Source organism: Bos grunniens, chromosome 9 (assembly GCF_055505025.1).
Source record: "Bos grunniens cultivar Pamir isolate PY7600 chromosome 9, Bosgru_T2T1.0, whole genome shotgun sequence".
In the NCBI taxonomy this organism is placed as follows: Eukaryota; Metazoa; Chordata; class Mammalia; order Artiodactyla; family Bovidae; genus Bos; species Bos grunniens.
Window position 1 is genome coordinate 74502594 of NC_141173.1, and position 22917 is coordinate 74525510.

At 37.2% G+C, this 22917-nt stretch overlaps 1 protein-coding gene and 1 long non-coding RNA gene across 51 annotated transcripts in view; one reads left to right on the plus strand and one right to left on the minus strand.

The window, feature by feature from the left end:
* Positions 1–22917, minus strand: part of AHI1 (Abelson helper integration site 1) — a 219446-nt gene that overhangs the window by 179371 nt on the left and 17158 nt on the right. For 45 of the 50 annotated variants that reach the window (XR_015133238.1, XR_015133239.1, XR_015133237.1 and 42 more), the window contains 4 exons: positions 19815–20371; positions 11619–11800; positions 2332–2545; positions 876–1068 (listed from right to left, as the gene is read on the minus strand). Coding sequence is in view for 20 of the 50 variants with exons in the window: in XM_086317980.1 (XP_086174106.1) it covers positions 876–1068; positions 2332–2545; positions 11619–11800; positions 19815–20371 (1146 nt within the window). In the remaining 30 variants the exon portion in view is untranslated. Of the gene's footprint in view, positions 1–875; positions 1069–2331; positions 2546–11618; positions 11801–19814; positions 20372–22107; positions 22243–22917 lie in introns of all 50 variants that reach the window. The other 5 variants (XR_015133236.1, XM_086317985.1, XM_086317984.1 and 2 more) reach the window with 2 other exon arrangements.
* Positions 14833–19675, plus strand: LOC147366187 (uncharacterized). Its single transcript, XR_015133245.1, has 3 exons — positions 14833–14966; positions 18247–18332; positions 19435–19675. It is a non-coding gene; the product is annotated as an uncharacterized LOC147366187 (long non-coding RNA).

A 22917-nucleotide genomic window follows, 5' to 3' on the forward strand; every position in this document is an offset into this window, starting at 1 on the left:
TATTAAAAGGTCTGCTGAGGTAACAAATCTATAGAAGACTACTTAAAAAATAATACATACTCCAATTTATTCCTATTTCTTATATACTTAAACTTGTCTTCAATGTAATACATTCCCAATGAAAAAAACACTGACAGTATAAGAAAAATACATAACAAAGTAAAAACAACTTGTAACCTAGACCCATAGCTGATGAACATTAACATCAAGTTTATAGGTATTTAAATCTTGTTCTATGTATTCCAACACTATTTTGTAAACTATTTTCATATAATATGTAGTGGATAGCCCAAGTCAATATATACATATGTATATCATCATGTAAATATCATAAGTTTAATAAAAATCATAATTTATTTAACCAAACCTCTTGCTAACTGAAGAGACCTATTTCCTTAAAATTTCTGCTGTTATAAACAGTGCTGAAATAAACATCCTTACATACACATCTTTGAGTACTTGACACTTATCCTTTAGAAGAAATACCAAAAGTTAGAATAACAGCTTTAAGGACTTCTGATGGATATTATCAAGTTATCCTCAAATTCTCACACCACTTTTTTGAATTACTAATCTACTAAAATAATAGCTTGTGTGCTAAGTTTCTTCACCTGTGTCTGACTCTTTGTGACCCTATGGACTGTAGCCTGCCAGGCTCCTCTGTCCATGGGATTCTCTAGGCAAGAATACTGAAGTGAGTTGCCATGTCCTGCTTCAGGGGATCTTCCTGACCCAGGGATCGAACTCTGATCTCTTAAGTCTCCTGCACTGGCAGGCAGGTTCATTACCACTAGCTCTTGGGAAGCCCCAAAATAAAAACTTATATTTGTGCTATTAAAATATTAAGTAAAACTTATGCTCTATTCAATTCATACCTCAAAGAAAAGGATGACTTTAGGGCTCTCCTCAAAATCTCGAAGCAAATAGGGAAAGTTTTCATTAAATATAATTTGTTCTTCCCACTCTGGAAGCCTTGATTTTAACTGTTTAAAATCATATGGCTGGGTCATGATAGGAAGAATATAATCCACATTCTCTTTTTCATAGTAAGACGAAACAGGCCGTTCACTGTTCAAAAAAGATACTGCTATTAACACGATTCTTTGTAATTTTGAGAAGGCAAGAAAAAAATAAAACTAGGGTGTTCAAGGTGAGGTGATCAGAAACAATAAATAGCCATGATACACAAGGAAAAAATATTTTATGTATCTAGAAAGCTACACATTTTATGAGGCTGAAAAGTAGTAGTATCTCAGTTCATTTTGCATTTACATACTCTCAGTTTCAAAGAATTATTTTATTATTTAAATATAAAGTGAGAGATATGATTTGTCCTTCAGTATATAAAGCTAGAATAAAGTAACATCTTCAGAATATTAAATGAGTTTGTGGTAAGTTAGTACATTAGATTTAATAAACAAAATTTGAGCACAACAGGATTGTATGTACTTCAAGGTTTGTTATATTTTCTTTCTATGCTCCAAGACAAATGAATAAGTGAATAACCTTTTGATAATTTTCTTGTTTCCAATTTCTGCCATTTTTCCAGGCAAATAATTTTTTTGAATTCTAGTACAGTCATATATTATACTTTGTATTTGGGCCTTAAGCATGTAGTAGCTACAAAATTAATACTAGGAAAAATTAAATTCAAGACATCTGCCTCACCTGAGGGACAGACAATACATTACATTCAAAAGAAAATATATATGAAAATATGAGGTTAGACAACTAAAGGATTTACAGTGTAACATGAGACGACTTACAATGTAACCTAAATATCATAAATTAGTCATTAAGCTTCAGAGAAACTCTCTCAACTCCCCTCTACTTAAAATTAATTACTCATTTAGCACAGTCACTTCATTTCTTCTATAAAACATATTGATCAATATCAATAGTTGAAGAACACCTACAATTAGTATGAAAATTGAAAGCGACAGTCAGTCAGTCAGTCGTATCTGACTCTTTGCAACCCCATGGACTATACATACAGTCCACGGAATTCTCCAGGCCAGAATACCAGAGTGGATAGTCTTTCCCTTCTCCAGGGGAATCTTCCCAACCCAGGGATCGAACCCAGGTCTCCCGCCATTGCAGGTAGATTCTTTACCATCTGAGCCACAAGGGAAGTCCAAGAATACTGGTGTGGATAGTCTTTCCCTTCTCCAGTGGATCTTCCCGACCCAGGGATTGAACCCGGGTCTCCTGCACTGTAGGAGGATTCCTTACCAACTGAGCTATCAGGGAATGACCGTCAGTGGTAGAAAAAGGACTTCTACTGTAGACAGTTTCAATTTCAAGGACTGCCTGTACAATTAAAAAAATTACCTATCATCTTTCTTGACATATTGACCAGTATTCTCATCAACCACATGAATTTTGACCATTGGGTGAGAAATCATAAAATCTGACTTAAGACGATCAGTTCGGTGAATGTAAACTCCCAGGACAAGGTCATCATCAAGCAAACATTTGGGATAAACTGGACGATCACGGCTTGTTATTTCATGAACACCATCACCATCAGTATCTTCATTATCATCTGAAACCACATGCATGGAAGAAAATCGATGTTATCAATGTGATAATTAATTGTTCCCATAACAATATACTCAGCAATAAACACTGAATTTACAGATAATCTAATGCTTATGATCCATACTTATTTATCTCTGTTCACAAAGACACTTCAAGGAAAAACAAAGAAAAAGCCAAACAATAGCAGACTATGCTCTGACAGTAAATGCTTTATTTACTAAATGCATTAAAATAGGGTGAGGTATCTCTCTTTGTTTTCCCTAATAATGACCAACAACACAGAAAGAAAAAAATGAGAGCCAAAGACAAAAAAGTAATTTTATCTAGGTATTTTCTAAGTGGAACATGTATCACTCAAATTGTTTATAACTACAATTTCTGTTTCTGGGTAGAATGCAGCAGGAATGTTGCAGGTCAATGTTTCTGATAAACAACAACTTGAAAAAGCCAAATAAATTGCAAAACCTTATTTTTAAAGGCATCAGAAAAGTACAAAAACAATGGACAGTAGATGGACTTAAAGTCCAGAGAGGGAGAATCAATCTGGGGTAAGCTGATAGACTGGCAGCTGTTTCAGTGTCTGGGGACACTTTCTGATCAGGATATGAGAAGAGGACAAAGGCAGAAGTTCACCACTAGGAGAAAGAGTAACCAGAAACATTTTCAGTCGTTGTGCGGGGTTAAGTGATAAAAGTGGCCTCAAACACATGGCCAGTGGGAGAGGCGAAAGAGGAGTGAAACCTCCCAGTCTTGTTTTAGCAAACAAGGACTCACCAGAGGGAAGGGCCTGAAACAAAGCAGGTAAGGAGGAAGCCCTGGAGGGCATGGTGATTTTATGCCTACAGCCACTTTTTACCTGGGGTCACTTACCAATTCTGGGCATATCTAGAGGTTGAGAATCCAGGCATGGCCCCTGGCAGAAGGCCCCTACGGGGGGACAGAGAAGCCAGCAGAGATTCTGGTGTTCACATGGAGCTGGAGTGACAAAACCAGGAGACTTGAGAGGCCTCAGCCACATGGCCAGGCTCTCCCTCACGACATTTGCCAAAATTTGAAGTTGTACGGGGCAGAAGGCTAAAGGGCTAAGCTGAAAACCTCTGAAAGGCAAAGCTGACTCTCCCCAAGTTCTCAAGGGCTAACAAGGCAAATATCTGCACGGCTCTCAATTTGAAACACCTGGAAGGCCACATCCTGGGAACTGGGCAAATAGAGACAGGGTCCTACCAACACTACGACACAGATCTGACTTAGCTTAGATTAGTTGCAATTAGTTGTCCGCTCTGTCTGCCTAAGAGTGGAAAGAGAAAACCCTCTCTAGTGGAAGATGCAACTCTGGAATTCTACATACAATGTCCAGCATATAAAAAAAAGTTACTAGACATAAAAGACACAAGACTATATGACCAATATCCAAGAGAAAATACAGAAAACAGAAGCAGACCTACAGATGATATGTACTGGAGTTAGCACACAAGAACTTTAAATAATAATGATTAATATTCAAGAAAAAAAGGAAAGAAGGACAAAATAATTTTTAAAAATGGAGACTTTCTACAGAGAATTGAAATTGATTAAAAAAAAAACAGGCATTATGGAACTGAAAAATATATCACCTGAAATTAGGAATTCAATGGATGTATCTAAAAGCATATTGGATGCAGAAGAAAAATCATTATAAATATCCAAACCAAAGCATAATGAAAAAAAAAAGAACTTCAGGGAAAAATCATAAGAAACATGTGGACAAACTCAAAAGAGTTTGTGAAGTTATAAATATCTAGAAAAACAGGAGAGGATGATAAAGAAGCCATATTCAAAGCAATAATGAGTAAGAATTTTCCACACGTGATCAGATCAGATCAGGTCAGTCGATCAGTCGCGTCCAACTCTTTGCGACTCCATGAATCACAGCACGCCAGGCCTCCCTGTCCAGCACTAACTCCCGGAGTTCACTGAGACTCACGTCCATCGAGTCAGTGATGCCATCCAGCCATCTCATCCTCTGTCGTCCCCTTCTCCTCTTGCCCCCAATCCTTCCAGCATCAGAGTCTTTTCCAATGAGTCAACTCTTCGCATGAGGTGGCCAAAGTACTGGAGTTTCAGCTTTAGCATTATTCCTTCCAAAGAAATCCCAGGGCTGACCTCCTTCAGAATGGACTGGTTGGATCTCCTTGCAGTCCAAGGGACTCTCAAGAGTCTTCTCCAACACCACAGTTCAAAAGTATCAATTCTTCGGCGCTCAGCCTTCTTGACAGTCCAACTCTCACATCCATACATGACCACAGGAAAAACCATAGCCTTGACTAGACAAACCTTTGTTGGCAAAGTAATGTCTCTGCTTTTCAATATGCTATCTAGGTTGGTCATAACTTTCCTTCCAAGGAGTAAGCGTCTTTTAATTTCATGGCTACAGTCACCATCTGCAGTGATTTTGGAGCCCAGAAAAATAAAGTCTCTCACTGTTTCCACTGTTTCCCCATCTATTTCCCATGAAGTGGTGGGACCGGATGCCATGATCTTCGTTTTCTGAATGTTGAGCTTTAAGCCAACTTTTTCACTCTCCACTTTCACTTTCATCAAGAGGCTTTTGAATTCCTCTTCACTTTCTGCCATAAGGGTGGTGTCATCTGCATATCTGAGGTTATTGATTTTCCTCCCGGCAATCTTGATTCCAGCTTGTGTTTCTTCCAGTCCAGCGTTTCTCATGGTGTACTCTGCATAGAAGTTAAATAAACAGGGTGACAACATACAGCCTTGATGAACTCCTTTTCCTATTTGGAACCAGTCTGTTGTTCCATGTCCAGTTCTAACTGTTGCTTCCTGACCTGCATACAAATTTCTCCAGAGGCAGATCAGGTGGTCTGGTATTCCCACCTTTCAGAATTTTCCACAGTTTATTGTGATCCACACAGTCAAAGGCTTTGGCACAGTCAATAAAGCAGAAACAGATGCTTTTCTGCAACTCTCTTGCTTTTTCTATGATCCAGGAGATGTCCTCTGGTTCCTCTGCCTTTTCTAAAACCAGCTTGAACATCAGGAAGGTCACGGTTCACATATTGCTGAAGCCTGGCTTGGAGAATTTTGAGCATTACTTTACTAGTGTGTGAGATGAGTGCAATTGTGTGGTAGTTTGAGCATTCTTTGGCATTGCCGTTCCTTGGGATTGGAATGAAAACTGACCTTTTCCAGACCTATGGCCACTGCTGAGTTTTCCAAATTTGCTGGCATATTGAGTGCAGCACTTTCACAGCATCTTCTTTCAGAATTTGGAAAGCTCAACTGAAATTCCATCACCTCCACTAGCTTTGTTCGTAGCGATGCTTTCTAAGGCCCACTTGACTTCACATTCCAGGATGTCTGGCTCTAGGTCAGTGATATCCACAAGTGATAAATGATATCAATCAGTAAACTCTAAGCAGGGTAGCTTCCAACAAAGCTATACTTAGGCACAGCATGATAAAATACTGAACCAAAGATAAACAGAAAATCTAAAGAGCAGGCAAAGGGGGAAAAAAGACAACAGACCCTTCAAAGGCACAGAAATAAGATTACAGTTGGGATTAAAAAATGATGGAGCCCAGAAGACAACTGTATTAATACAACTTCCTGCAACCTAAAATTATATATTAACAAACATGCTTCAAAAATGAAGGTAAAGGCTTTTTTAACACAACAAAATCTGAGTAAATTAGCTGGCCTGCACTGAAAGAAAGAATAAACTGAATTCTTAGCACAGATAAAAAATGAAAAAAAAAAAAAAAGGAAATTTGGGAATGAATATAAATTAATATCAAATGTACAAAATGGTAATTGTAAAATCTGTGAAGTTTAAAATACATGCAGCCCTAAGATACATGATGAGAAACTAGAAGGCAGGAGGGAGACAGATGCAGAGAAACTACCTGACAAGATTCAAATGGAGTCAAACTATTCTACTGTTTTAGAATAGTATATTGGAGAAGTATATTCTGTTAGAGAGTTAGTTTGTATTAGACCATAAGTCAAGAATAAACTTACTGCTCTCAGAGCATGAGCAAAAAAAAAAAAAAAAAATAGTAGAAGAATGTATAATTAATAAGTTAATAGAAGGAGCAAATCTTTAAAAGTGACCTCAACAACTCAAAAGAAGCCAAGGAGAATAAGGAACATAAAACACTTAGATGGTACAGAAAAACTAACAGTGAGATGATGAACATAAGGACACAGATCATAAACAAGAAGATACCCAGGAGTGGGGCACAAGAACACTTCACATTTTCTGGGGACCTGTCCCTAAGGAGGTCACTGCCTGAGGGCTGAGATCCCACATGTGCCGGAGTAGGGGAAGAAAACCATTGAAGGCAAAAAGAAAGGTACATGGACACAAAGTGGCTCAAACAAAGGCTGTGCAACGCAGCACAGGCAGGGAGCCTCGGGGACGCGGAGGCAGAAGAATAAGAGTACTGTCTGGCCCCACCTAGACCTGGAGACCGTGGACCAAGCAGAGGTTTAAAGGCTGTCCCCTTCAACCAGGTTGGCACCACTTAGGGGCACACTGTGTGTGGAAGACGATGGAGAAATGAGGAAAGGTAACAGTGTTCTATGCAAACTCAAACCGTAATGGAGAATGAACCATTAGAGATTAAAAAGGACACTGTATATTGATTACTATAGACTGAATGCTTATGTTTCCCCCAAATTCACATGCTGAAATCCTAACCTTCAATGTGATAGTATTAAGAGGCTGGGCCTTTGGACGATGATTAGATTATGAGGGTAGAGCCTTCATGAATGGACTAGTGCCCTTATAAAACAGAACCCAGAAAAACCTCTTGCCCCTTCCACACTGAATCTGCAAGCACCCTGATCTTGGACTTCCCAGCCTCCAGAACCATGAGTTATAAGTATTTACAATTTAAGGCATCCAGTCATGGTATTTTGTTGTAGCAGCTTGAATGGACTATGACAATGACAAAAGTGTCAATTGGATAGGAAGATAAAGCAATCCTAAGCATGTATATATTCAACAACAAAGCTCCAAAATATGCAAAGAGAAAAATGACACAAACAAAAACAGAAATGCAAAAGAATATTAGAAACTTTAATACTCATCGAATAGCTGATAGAATAAGCAGACCAAAAAAAAAAAAAAAATCAGGAAGATGAGAATACAATAAACTTGATCTGACATACATAGGACACCACCATACCCAGTGACATCAGAATTCACATTCTTTTCACGTGCACGTGGCATATTTACCAAACTCATCCTAAGGTGGTCATAAGATATCCTAAATAAATTCAAGAGACTGAAATAATTCACAAAATGTTCTCTGACAACAATGGAAGATAAAACCCAAAACAAAAAGATAACTAGAAACTGCTGCCTGAAACTAAACAAAACAAAACACTTCTAAACAAAACACTTCTAAATAATGAGTGATCAAAGGAGAAATTTAAATGGAAATTAAGAAATTTAAATGGAAATTAAGAAATACTTTTATGGAATGACATAGAACATATCAAAAATTTGTGGGATGCAGATAAAGTAGTGCTTGCTGCTGCTGCTGCTAAGTCACTTCAGTCGTGTCTGACTCTGTGCGACCCCATAGACGGCCTCCCACTGGGCTTCTCCGTCCCTGAGATTCTCTAGGCAAGAATATTGGAGTGGGTTGCCATTTCCTTCTCCAATGCGTGAAACTGAAAATTCAAAGTGAAGTCGCCCAGTCGAGTAACTCTTAGTGACCCCATGGACTACAGCCTCCCAGGCTTCTCCGCCCATGGGATTTTCCAGGCAAGAGTACTGGAGTGAGGTGCCATTGCCTTCTCTGAAAGTAGTGCTTAGATGGTCATTTAATATTATTAGAAGCAAAGTGAAAGTGAAGTGAAGTCGCTCAGTCGTGTCCGACTCTTTGCGACCCCATGGACTGTAGCCTACCAAGCTCCTCTGTCCATGGGATTTTCCAGGCAATAGTACTGGAGTGGATTGCCATTTCCTTCTCCAATTAGAAGCAAAGGATGACTTAAATCTTATAAAATCTTCCTTATAAAGTTAGAAATCAACAGCAAATCAAACCCAAAGAAACTTATAAAAGGAAATAATATAGACAGAAGAAATCACTAAAATTATATACAAATCTATGATAGAATAAAAACAAAAGCTAAAGGTTGGCCCTTTAAAAATATTTATAAATTGAAAATGCTGAGATTGATGAAGAAATCAAGGGAAATTCAATTACCAGTATCAAGGGGTACCCTTTCAGATGCCATAGACATACAAAATCTGAAAATCCATATTAAATGGACAAATTCCTCAAAAAATACAGTCTATCAAAGCTGACAGAAGAAATAGAAAATATGAAGAATCTGATATTTATTAAAGAAACTAAATCTGATTTAAAATTCTTCCCAGAAAGAAAATCGTGGCCTAAGAACGTTTATTAGCAAATTCTTCCAAACATTTAAGGAAGAAATAACACCAGTTTATACAAATACAGAGAACTGAAAAAGGAAATATTTCCCAATTATTTTTAAGACCACCAAAACTTTGATGTTAATTCCGGGTATTTCAACAACAGAGAAGTACAAACAAATCTCTCTCGTGAACACAGGTACAAAAATTCTTAACAAAGTATCAGCAAATTAAATCCAGTATTTAAAAAAAAAAAAAAAAGGTAATACACCATCTCTGCCAGGAATACAAAGATCACTTAATAATCAAATTATCACATTAATAGAAAAAAGGGTAAAGATTAATATGATTATTTTAACAGATGCAGAAAAAGCATTTGATAAAATTCAATATCTATGAATGGTTAAAAGAAAAAAAAAACTATTACCCAATTAGGAATAATCCAATAAGGGTATTCACAAAAAAGTCTGTAACAAAGTCTCACTCAATGGTAAAATAATGGATGCTCTCCCCTAAGGATGGCAGCTAGAGAAGAGTATTTGTTATTACCACTTCTATTTAACACTATAATCAAAATTCTAGGCAGTGTATCAAGGTAAAAATAAGGAATAAGACATAAGAATTAAAAAAGAAGCAATAAAACTATCATTATTAACAGCAACATCTATTATAAAGCTATTGTAGCTAAGACATAATAGTGATGTTAGCGTAAACCATCTAAGAATGGAGATTAGTGAAACTGATCAACTTACACAGCCACCTTATTCATGATAAAAGTGACACTAAAATGCAGGGGCAAAGATGCTCTCTTCAGCAAATGGTATTAGGTCAAGTACATATGCATATATGAGAAAATAATGGGTCTGGACCACTACCTATCCCCATACATAAAAATCTATTCCAAGTAAACTGCAAATCTAAAAGTGAAAACTGAAACAAAAGTCTTTTTGAAAATTATATATAGAGAAACACCTTCAGGACTTGGGAAAGATTTCTTATATCACAGCACTTAAAATCAAAGGGAAAAACATGGAATACATTGGGCTATATAAAATCCTTAAATTTTGTTTTACCAAAGATATCAATACCAGTAGGAGAAAAATAATAAAACCCAGAGAGAGAAGATATTTGTGATATACATATATATGTTAAATATATTCTTATATATATATATGAAAAATTGTTATCTAGTTATATAAAACATTCACAATTAGAAAAAGGCAGACAATTCCATTTCTTAAAAAATTATACAAAAGACTTGAACAAACTTACCATGAAGGAATCCAAGTAGGCAATAAACATGAATAAGATGCTCAACTGCATTAGTTACCATGGAAATCAAATCAAAGTCAAAATGGAATAATCACCAAACACTTATAAGAATGACTAAAATTTAGAATACTGACAATATAAATGTTAGTGAAGATGTAGAGCAATGGAAACTCAAATATGGCTAGTATCTACTGATAACCCAAGTGTGGAAAATGAGAAGTATCTGTTAAAGTGAAAAATACATATACTCTATGGCATAGAAACTCTACTCTACTCTATGTCTAACAATAACAAAAAATGTATACACATGCTGATTAAAAAATGTGACCAGAATGTTCATTATAGCTTTACTTATAATCGTTTAATACTAGCAACACCTCAAATGTTAATCAGTAAGAATAGGTAATTAATTGTGGTATATTCACACAATGGATATCTAAGTACAAAAACAGGACTCATGATGCATAAGCTCAAGTGCATGCAATAACAGTATAAACCTCACACAAGATAATCTGGAGCAAAAAAAGCCACAAGCAAAGAGCATAGTATTTATAATTCTAAACATTTATCTTAAAATAGAAAAATGGGGAAAATTAACTTTGTGTTAGATGTTAAAATAGTACTCACTCCTGTAGGACAATGAACTAGAAGGGAATTAGTGGGGGGCTTCTGAGTGCTAATGATCTGGTTCTTGATTTGGATGATGACTTTATAGACATGTCCAGTTTGTGAAAGTTAACTAAGTAGCATACACATAATACGTACATTTTTCTTTTAAAAAAATTAATTACTGGAGCCACAAAACACCATAAACTGCATGAATAAGCACCATAAAATCTAAAATTGCCCCTTTTTTAATCACAATTTTTGGCCAAATAAATGGAAATTGAAAAGAAAAAAAAAGAAAATGTAAGAAGCAGAAAAAAGTCAAGAATAAGTAATGAAAAATAAGATAAAAGAAATGAGCAGAAAGGAATGTAGAAAGCAAGAAATAAAAAGTGAAATAAAAAGTGGGCAGGAAGAAGCTGAATTACGAGAAACCGTGAAGATAGCAAGTTTGACAGAGGGATGCAACTTAAACATCTGAAATGTTTATTGGCTGTTGCCCATTTACAGTTTTCAATGCTGTCTTAATTATTTAGGGGCAATAACATACAGAAGAAATCTGTGTCACAATAGCAACTACATTACTAATGATGACTCAAGTAAGACACACTCATCACAGAGACCCACAGTTATAAATAAATGAATGTTACAATCTAGACAAATCTAAGTATCAAATATTCCATATTGAATTATTTTTTCAATTATACCATCCGGGACTAGATTTTCTTTAGTTTTAAGGACTAAAAGTCCCTGAATCAAATTATGCCTACCAAGGCACACATTTTTTCATTTAATTTGGATAACAAACCTGTTTTAGCCTTCTTTTTCTTTTTTTTCAGTTTGGATTTTGAGTCATCTTGCATGTTGTCTTCTACATTTTGTTCCTTTGAGCTCACTTCATCATCTTGATGAGTATCTGAAGTAACTGCTCCAACTGGAGATTCTTTCTTTTGTTCACCTTCAACTGGGTCATCAGAGATGATTGATGTACTGCAAATATAATCCAAGTTCAAGCCACTGGAAATGTACCATTATTATTATTACCCTGCAGCAAAGTTAACAGCAACTAGAGGCAAGGATAATCCTAAAATCAGTATTATTTTCTGCTGGGAGATACATATATTTTCTTACACACTAAACTGGTTAGCTGTCAAACTAAGTATTATGTGTACTAATTTACCCTTGGTGATGTTATATATCCCATGAGCCAAATTAAACTCATCTCTAAACTCCTGGGGAAAATGAATTGTATTTTATGATCAGTGGATCTGTTTTTACTTGGGACTGATAAAATCATCCTTACTCTACTGCCAAGTAAATGAATAATGAACAAATCTCTAGATTATTTAAAAGCAAAAAAAAAAAAAAAAGTGTTCTAATTTTGTTTGTTTTGTTTTCAAGAGGCTTCAGATATCCAACTTTTGATTTCCAGGTAAAAATTAATTGCTTATGTTTTCCAGTGGCTTATGTGCCACTGTGTTTTCAGAAGACTAACATTAAAATTAAAATCTGCATCACATGAACTATTAATACTAAATGGTAAAGGGTAGCAGCCTAGAAGCACACTGAGTTGTAAGGAGAAATCAGCCTATTAATGTTTGTGACTTACCAACTAAAAAAGGAATCTGCATCTAATAAAAAATTGACTTCCAATATATTTAGTCATATTTCAAAAAGGGGGTGAGAAATAAAGAGTAAAGAAATATTTCAAAGCAGTCATTCTAGAAAGTCATGTTATTCTATCATATCATCAAATACTGTTATTTAAAGAGAACAGTTACCCTTTGCATGTCTTTGTCATGTAAAGCATGGTTGTGTTTAAAATTCATAAACTGATCTTACTAAAAGTATGACTTAAACAGTTCATAACAGATACGGTAACTGTGTGAAAAAATAAGATTTATGGTGTACTGTGGTAAGCAGTCTTTAAGGTGGCCTCCAATGATCCATGCCTCCTAATACTCATGTTGTTGTTTAGTCACCAAAGCATGTCTGACTCTTTGTGACCCCATGGACTGTCGCGCACCAGGCTCCTCTGTGCATGGGATTTTTCAGGCAAGAATACTGGAGTGGGTTGCCATTTCCTCCTCCAGAGGATCTTCCCAATCCAGGGATCAAACCTGCGCCTCCTGCATTGGGAGGTGGATTCTTTACCACTGAGCCACCAGGGAAGCTCCCTGATACTCATATCTTTGTGTAATCCTTTCTCTTTATTGTGGACTAGACCAAGTGACTTACTTCTTATAGACAGATTATGATAAAAGTAATTGGTACCACTTCTATGATTAGGTTCCCAAAGGACTGTGACTTTGGTCTCGCTTTTTCTCTTTCAGAGCCCTTGCTGAGTAGCCCATGTAAAGAGGTTCACGTGGTAAGGACCTGATGTCTTTGGCCAAAAGCCAGTCAGGATCTGAAACCTGCTAATGGCCACGTGAGTGAGTTTAGCAGTGGATCATCCATATCTTCCAACTGGCATGTCACTTGGCAGATCCTCCCCTAGCCAAGCCTTGAGATGACTACAGCCCGGCTGACATCCTGATTGTAGCCTGTGAGAGGCTCTGAGTTAGAGACACCCACTACGCCACTCAGATTCCTGAGCCATAGAAACTGGGAGACAATATATGTTTGTTGTTCTGAGCTGTTAAAGTCTGGGGTAACTTTTAATGCATGTGCCTGTTAGCAACTCTGTTTGCCCTCTCTTCGTTACGACTGGTTGTCTAGCTTTTAATAAGAGGGGAACTATTTTTAGATGAGGACATTGAAGGAAACTGACCCTGAATATCAGAGAATAGTCAAATACAGACTGTTTCCATCTCAAGTTGTTTATCCAGATGTAGATTACAAAAAACAAACTTACAGTAGTTAAAAGATAGTTTTTACCTTGTTTACCCCAAGGAGAGACAATAAATAAGAATCTACTCACCGAAGTTCACATTGTGTATGTAAGCATATACATGTAAGTACTGTATATAAAAAAAGGCTAAAGGAATACCAAATTGCTATCAGGGATTATCTCTGGATGGGTGGATTACTTATGTTTTCCTTTTTGTGTCTGTATGTTCTACAGTGAATAAATATTATTTGTAAAATAAGGGGAAAATGTTGTTTTTATATATCTAAAGTATTTATAACTAAATAAAGGATGTAATTATGCAAAATAGGATGATAGTACTATTCTTGACAGAGTTGTCATAAGGGGAAAAGCACATATTCCTTGTAAAGCATTAAGCACATAAGAAGGGGCCACATAAAGGTTAGCTGTTATTATTGTACTGCCCATGTGTCCAAAAGAGGCTTCCCAGGTGGCACAGTAGTAAAGAATCCGTCTGCCAATGTAGAAGATGCCAGAGATGCAGATTCAATTCCAGGGTCAGGAAGATCTCCTGGAGTAGGAAATGGCAACCCACTCCAGTATTCTTGCCTGGGAAACTCCATGGAACAGAGGAGCCTGGCAGACTAGAGTCCATGGGGTCTCTAAGACTCGGACATGACTGAGCAATTGAGCATGCACAGTACACATGTCCAAAAGGAGGACTAAACATTTTCTTTCTGAAAACTGTAATAGGGAAGAACCTTTTGTATTCCATTACATGTTAATCACTAAAGGATGCTGCCTGTGAGCTTAAATTAGACATAATGGCCCGACTGTGGGAATCCTGCTTCCAAAGCAATGAGCATTAAGCTAAAATACCTTTGTTTAGCTCATGGAAACATCTTGACCAGGTCCATTTGTGAGTGACTGCAGGGAGAAAGAAGTTAACACACCCCCTCTGGAGGCTGATGGGAACCAGGAAGTGTTTGATTTTACTCCCTCCCCTTTTAGTATAAAAGGAGCCTGAATTTTAATTCAGGCAAGATGGTTCTTTGCGGTGTACGAGTCAACTGTTTTCTCAGTTTGCTGGTTTTCCAAATAAAGCAATTATTCCTTGCCCCAACAACTTGTCTACCAATTATTGGCCTGTCGTGCAGTGAGCAGTACAAGCTTAAGCTTGGGAACAAATTTTGGTGAAGCCAGCCAGGAGCCTCGTAGCTGCCGAGACCACCCATCCTGAGGATCTGATCTCAAAAACTCCCTTCAGTGGCACTGGCTGCCCCAATACCTGGCAACTGGAGCAAGGAACCAACATTTGGGAGCTGACGGGCTCCACATAGTAGGGTAAGTCGCTCTAGTGTGCACAGCCAGGAACTTCATTTCCTTCCCACCTTTGGGCTTTTTTTCCCTCAGGAATAAGTCAATTTATTTTGTGGGGTATTCCACTGGGGAGAGGAAAGAACTGTAGGCCTTCTACCTGATCTGTGAATTGGTTTTTTGGTTTCTTTGGATGCTGGCATTTGTTTGTGTTTTGTTTGTCTTGGAAAAGAAGGAATGTTTCATCTATCCCTAAACAAAGTCCTCTGAAGTGCATTTTGCGTAAGGGATCCTATTACAGCTCTGAACCCATGGGTGAAAGGAAAATGATATCCTACTGTAACAATGTGTGGCCACGGTTGCTCTTAAGATCTTCATCTTGGGACCCTATGCACCACATACTGCTATTCTTGTTATGTTAATTAGGTCATTTTTGGTCATTTATTATGTTGTTAGTACATGTAAAACTCCCAGGACCAAACCTGAGGGTTTATTTAGGATTTTCTGTTTGTTCTTTGGGTTTTTTGTTTCATCTTGTGTGCTTTTGCTTCTCCATTTGTAGCCATATCAGTTTGTGATAGTTAAAACTTTTACTGATATGAAATTGGGAAAATAAACAGGAAAAAAAAAATCTGTTCCTGTCCAAGAGTGGGATAGTCCAAGGAAAAAGAAGTTGTACTTGGTTCCTAAAATCACCAAAAACTACACATAGAAACAGAAGTGTCTTTTCCATAAATATTAGTAAAATGGTTTCACCATGTAGACAGCTAACCTTGATTTGTTCTGTCTGCCAGAAACCCAGTGTGAATCTATCCTCTTTTACAACTGGGTTTTACATTGTTGTATCAGATTCATGGCTAAAAGTTTGGAATGGGAACTATGAGGTCCCTGTGTTTCTGTGTTTGCACATGTGTTATAGATGTGTGGCACTGCCAAAATTAATCTGTAAAGGGGCACTATTTAATTGGCCTAATAGAAATTAAGTGCTTACACAAATACTCAAATACAATGAAACTGGCCAGAATGAGTTTCAGGTTCACATGATCTAGGAAATACTTAGTATGGAAATAATATCTGGTATGAAAAGTTAGCTTAAACTTGTTTTTATATAGACATGTCTTTAGAGTCATCCACATTAAGTACAATACTTTCATTGTACCTTTAGGTTCACCAGAAATCAAAAATACCTTATTCTGTTACAAAGAATACTGTTACAAAGTTTATCAGAAAATAAAATAATGGGACAAAGCTTTAAGTAAATATAAGTAAATGAAGTAAGGAGTTCTGGAGTAAACTCTATGGGAATAATGTTTTGGAAATGTCTATCTAGAATAGTCTCTCCAGATTTTCATAACTTGAAACAACCAAGTTCTAAGGTAAGACTGAACTTAATTAAGAAATCTTAAAGGTAAAGTGGTAAAAATCTGAATTTCTTTCTCTAAGAGGATAAAAAGTTTTATTAAAATGTTGAATTACTTTCGGTAATTATGAGTTTGTTTAAGTGATCTGTATTTGCCATTGAGATCTTTAATCATCATTGGTTAACTTTTGATATTTTTTAACAAACTTCCAAAAAGATCAAGTTTTAAGTGGAGTTCATCTAACCTCTGGCTAACTTTGGAGTTTTTCAGAGGGTCTCTGGAACATCTCAAATTATTTCTCTCCATCTCAGGAATATAGCACTAATTGGGCTTATCTGGTATGTTCAATTGCATGGGAAGCATTATTAAATAAATAACACTTAACACTTCTTAGACTGTATCTCATGGGTGAAGAAGTGAAGTGAAGTTGCTCAGTTGTGTCCAATTCTTTGTGACCCCATGGACTGTAGCCTACAGGCTCCTCCACCCATGGGATTTTCCAGGCAAGAATACTGGAGTGGGTTGCCATTTCCCTCTCCAATCACATGGGTAAATGTTATTAATATTCATATTCTATAAATTATATAGAGTTCCTAACATTCTGGCATATCCTGGTAAATGATATTACTCAATTTCAGTGTTGTCTTAAACTATCTGTCATAGCATTAATCAGATTTCTATTCAAATGCATGTTGTAATCCCAGTTGGTTGATGCTAAAGCAAAAAGGTATCCTTTTAATGATAAATTGCTATTTCACAGAGGATTTTGAATGACTCTACAGGTATTTTGTGAAAAATTAGGGAAGAATGATAATCCTTTATATGCAAGCATCTGTACTATTATCAGAAAAGAAGAAAAAGGAAGGGAATGAAAGTGAGGATATGTTCCTTCAAACCTTAATTCCTCAAACCTTAACTGACCCAGCCAATCTGGCCACTGTGCCAATACATCCATCCTTCCCACCATTTTCCATTCCTACCCAGTTCCAACTTCTGACACTGGGGCTCAGGACTTCCCCTCCTTACAGGGATCAGTTAGAAAATCTTGTGTTAGTTTCTGGAGGAGAGGGACTTGTTCTGATATTGCCATCTAAGACAAGACAGGGCACCCGATTGAGCCAGAAGCTACTATGGGAACAGGGTAATTTCCCTTACGCCATTATCTTGCTGCTGCTGCTGCTAAGTCGCTTCAGTCGTGTCCGACTCTGTGCGACCCCATAGACAGCAGCCCACCAGGCTCCCCCGTCCCTGGGGTTCTCCAGGCAAGAACACTGGAGTGGGTTGCCATTTCCTTCTCCAATGCATGAAAGTGAAAAGTGAAAGGGAAGTCGCTCAGTCGTGTCTAACTCTTAGCGACCCCATGGACTGCAGCCCACCAGGTTGCTCCATCCATGGGATTTTCCAGGCAAGAGTACTGGAGTAGGGTGCCATTGCCTTCTCCGATGCCGTTATCTTGTAGGGAGCCTAAATGCAAACAAACAGCTGGCTGGGTTTCTCAGACTTGTTTAATTGGAAAGATCCCAACTGTCATAAGATTGGAGCCCTTCTCATAGGGAGGATCCTCTATACATGAAGCCCACTTGACAGCACCCACAGCTGAACCAATAGGGTCCCAGAGAGGGAAGAAGGCCCTTAGTAGAGCACGACTTGTTAGTGCATCTTGGCAGGGCTTTGAAAAGGGAAACCAAAGCAAAAGGGTTTGAACAATATTCAGGAAATTCAGCAAAACAAATGAAGACCTCTCTGAATTTTTGGAAAGGATTTATCATACCTACAGACATCATACTAATGCAGATCCTGAGACCCCTGAAAATATCAGAATGGCAGATGTGACCTTTTGGGGCAAAGTGCCTCAGGTATCAGGAGAAAGTTATAAAAATTAGATGGAACATTTGGAATGAACATTTCTTAACTGGTAGATGTTGCTTTTTTAAACTATTTAACAGGGAAAAACAGAAGAAAGATGCAAAATGAAACATCACTTTTTTGGCAGAGGCACTGGATTCCCAGAAGGCGAGTAACTGGATGAGAGGTAAGTCCCCACTGGGGAAGGAATGATGTGCTTACTGTAAGGAGGAAGAACTTTGGAAAACAGAAACTGCTATAGGCTGAAAAAGAAGAACAGCAAAAGATGAGAGCCTCTTATGTGGCAGAGAGGGACACTCTGAATGAAGAGGCCCAAGGGTTCTCTTGGACTTGAGGCATTGAATCAACACAGAGGAACCTGCCCCACCCCGCACTGAAAAAGAGACTTCACTTAAATATCGCAATTCCAAGAAATCTCAGGTAACCTGATAGTGTTGCTGTGGATACTTTTTCAGGGTGGGTGGAAGCGTATTCCATGAACAGAGAGTCTCTGAAAGCCCTCCTTCGGGAAATCGTCCTGATTTGGATAAGCATTAAAACTATTCATCCTGGAGACCACAATCAATAGGAAAAACAATAAATGTCACTACAAGAGACATTTAACTTCGCATAAGGCCTTGCCAGTTGCCCTGCTATGGATCAATGGCTCCCAGAAGCAGGCTTAAATTAAGCACCTTTAAAATACTGTATGGTAGGCCATTCCAGGTGTCTGCCCAGGTAGGAGACTCTAAAAGTGCTAAAGACCTAGGAGTTGCCAACTGTACTAAAACTTCTGTACTACACTATTCACGAGTTTGCCTCCAACGGGTCTGCCTATCCAACAGAAGTAGATGGTGATTCCATTACAGCTGGAGAAGGGGCAACCCATTTGTTCAGTTTTGTCCAAATAAATAGCATAGAAATTTGATATATGTATCGGGAACTAAAACCAAAACCACAAGTTATTATGAATTAGACAACAAAGTGGTGAGAGGTTTCATCTGGTTCAAATAGGACTGACTAAAGATTTCAAAAAGGGCTGACTGAAGAGTCTAAGGAAATTTGTCACTTCCATTCAGCAGAATGGTCTTTGTCCCTTATCCCACAAGACTGTGGTATGGACACCAACAGGGGGAATCGTAACAGGAAGAACCTTTTGTATTCTATTACAAGTTAATCACTAAAACGATGTTGCCTGTGTGCTTAAATTATACATAATGACCCATTTCTGGAAACGCTGCTCCCCAAGTGATGAAAATTAAGCTAAAATACCTTTGTTTAACTTGCAGGAAACATCCTTACCAGGTCCACCTGTGAATGACTGCAGGGAGAAAGAAATGAACAGATCCTCTCTGGAGGCTTATGGGAACCAGAAAGTGTTTGACTTGACTCCCTCTCCCTTTAGTATTTAGTACTCCCTCCTTCTCAGAAGGAGCTTGAATTCTATCTCAGGCAAGATGGTTATCTGGGGCATGAAGCATCATCTGAATTTGCTGGCTTTCTGAATAAAGTTGCCATTCATTGCCCCAACAACTGGTCTCTCAATTATTGGCCTTTTATGAGGCAAGCACTATAAGCTTGGACTTAGTAACAAAACTCCAGGTATCACTCAAAAGCTGAAAATAGTGTTTTTTAAAGAGGACATTGTATATTTATCAATGTAACATACCTTGTTTCAGATTTAGACAAGGTGGGAACTTTCTTTTTTTTCTTTTTTCTTTTTTCACCACTCAATTTGTCATCATGCAATGAAGAATCTAAGGGAAAGTAAGACAACTGCTCCTTGAGTTTCTTTCGGATTTTCTTCTTAATCTCCTTTGCCATTTCTTCAGCTACTTGGAGCTGGTATACTTGCATCAGTTGTTCCTCATCTAAACTATTCTTTTCTCCTTCCTCCTTGGCCTTTTTACTTTTGTCATGAGTCACACCTGGCTGTAGCTTAGTCCGTGTTTTCTGAGGTGTCGCATCTCCCTTCTCAGGAGCTTCTGGCTCCATCTCTTGTGCAGTCACCTGAAGCGCTGTTTTCATAACCTTTTTATTTGCCTTTTCTTGCTTGTCCTCCTCCACAATAACATCATTTTCTGGATCTTGAGTTGCTGACTGCGGATCCCTTGGTTTGTTTTTAATTACTCGCATGTTCTTCTCTGGGTTCTTAGTGTTAGCAGCAGTTATATCATCACTTTTAGTTTCCCTGATTTTCTGAAGATTGCTTGTAACAGCATCAAGCTAGGAGAAGACGACACAATAACAGAGTGTCAACTAAACACAGTTTAGTTCTGTGAAGATAAAATCATGTTGACTGTTTCACAATATGCAATACTGGGAAGAATATTTCACTTTTTACTCCAGTACTTTGACACCATTCTAGGGCCTTTGGGGAGCGTTTTCCTGCTTATTCTCCCAGTCTTAGACCAGCAATCTTGAGAATAAATTCATATCAAATGAGTTAACTAACATGGGGAACATGTTAATGACTTTTTAAAAGTGAATTAACTGCTCAAATCTCAAATGCTACTTTCCTCTGGCAAAATGATCCATACTCTAACCTAATTAAGAGGTATCAGTGAAATTGCTAGAAGAGCTATGGTTAAAGTATTTCATGTTCTCTAATAGAAAACACACAGGTCATTTATCTTGCTTCATAATTAAATTCAAAAACCAAAGGTTTATAGCTCTAGGGTTACTGTGCAATTAGTCTAAACATATCACTGAAAAGGCTGCTAAGTATTAAATATTATTAAGTTAAATCAAATGACTAAGCACATACTTGTATTAATAACTTTCTCCATTCAAAATTATTTAAAATTAGAAATAAACAGAAAATAATGCTAGAAATCAAAAAGGAATGTTATTAGTAATAAAATAAATATTTTGAGAAATCCCCCAAGGATGAAAAACAGGCAGGATTAGATCCATTAAGAAATCCATTAAGAAACTACCAGAGAAAACCAGAGCCTGTAGGAAAAGACTTGTCCAGAGAAAAGGCTGGCTCTGGAGAGGCCATAAGCTGAGGCAAGGAGCACGAAAAGAAGGGATAAGCCTGAGGATGACCAACTGAGGAGTTGGGAGGGCAGCTCTGTTCCCCTCCTCCAGCTGTGTTACATGGTGACTTTCACCCAGAGAACAAAACAGCTGAACAGACAGAGATACGGCTTCATGTCTCAGGTAGGTACAATCCTCACCAACAGCAGAAGCACGCTATGTTGAAAACAACCAATAGGCAGGAGAAAAATTCTCAAACACAAAGATGACGAACAACTGAGAACACTGAGGGAAAGCAGCAGAATCGAGGAGAAGTCCACCAAATCCAATAAAAGAGAAAAATTAACATGGAAGAAAAACAAACAGCATCAACAAAATAATTTAAAATGAGTAGAATTAATATTAAGAAATTCCAAAAAATATGAGATGAAAAACAACTGCAGATGTTAGAACTAAAATTTTGAGTGACAGAAATAAAAGCTGAAGAGATGCGTTCAAAAACAGAATGGGTAAAACCACAGTGATAAAAGATTGGAGTCAAAGAATTCTCCCAGAAATGACGGAACCAGTGAAGACTAAAGTTCAATTATTGAAAACCCTCATGTTTCAAAATAGTTAGAATATCTAATATATGTGAAAAGATGGAAAAATGTATTCCACCACATATCCAATATTTTACCATCTTTAAGACTCTTCTGCTCACCTAAAATATATTCCCAAATTCTACCTATTCCTTAAGGATAAATTCTGAAGCCATATCCTCCAAAAATCTTTCCTAATCAGATTAAAAAAAAATATCTTCTTAAAGGTTTATTTTCACATGTTCTGTTTCTAGAAGCAATATATCCATAAAACAGTAAGAAAACAGAAAATTTAAAAATAGAAAAAAATTCAGAAATTACTTAAAAAAGAAGACCCAAAGTTCAATCCTAGATTGCCTCACACAAGGAAAATCAATGATAATCTGTTCAGAAACTTACTTTTGTCTTCTTTCTCTGAAGACAGTCATACCTAATAACCTTGAATTCCCATTACATCAATACAGAGCAAATGCTAACTTTTCTGTTTTCTCAGTACCAGAAATGTAGTGGCAATCAAGGTAAACTGTGAGGACACTAATAAATGGAAAAAGATAAGCAAAAATTAGAAACAGAAGAAAGAATTATAGTCTAGAAGAAAGGATTTTGAAAATGAAACCCTGGGGAAGCTCATCATATGAAGCTCATAAGATGTTTGTTTATTCTCTTCCATTGATCTGTCAACCTTTGTACTAATAACATCATTTTAAATACAATCCTTAGAGCATCTTTGGTAGCATTCCACAATTCTATTGAGATGACAGTTTCATTACTTTTTAAATTCCTGTTTTTGTGGTTTGTATTCCCTTTTTCTTGCTAATCGCTTCACGAGATAGATTTTACATTACCAAGTAATTTATAAATTTTAAATTTTGTTGTTCTAGTTTTGTCATACTATAATTGAAAAAGTCTACTTCATGGAATTTCACCTTTCATGGACTATCACTGAATTCATGTTCTTTTTATCTTTAACCATCCGTTTATCTTTACCATCTCTGCATCATTTTTCACTTTAGCTTGTCTGTTTTTAAAAATAAGTATTATTGAGACATAACAAACTATATGAATTACAATAATCATCACCGGCTGTAAGCAACTTAAATGAATTCTGACAAACATATACAGCCATGACACCACATGACAGCACAACTTTCAAGACACTAAACATTTCTAGTACCCTACGCGTTCCTTTACAAAATCAATCCCTACCCT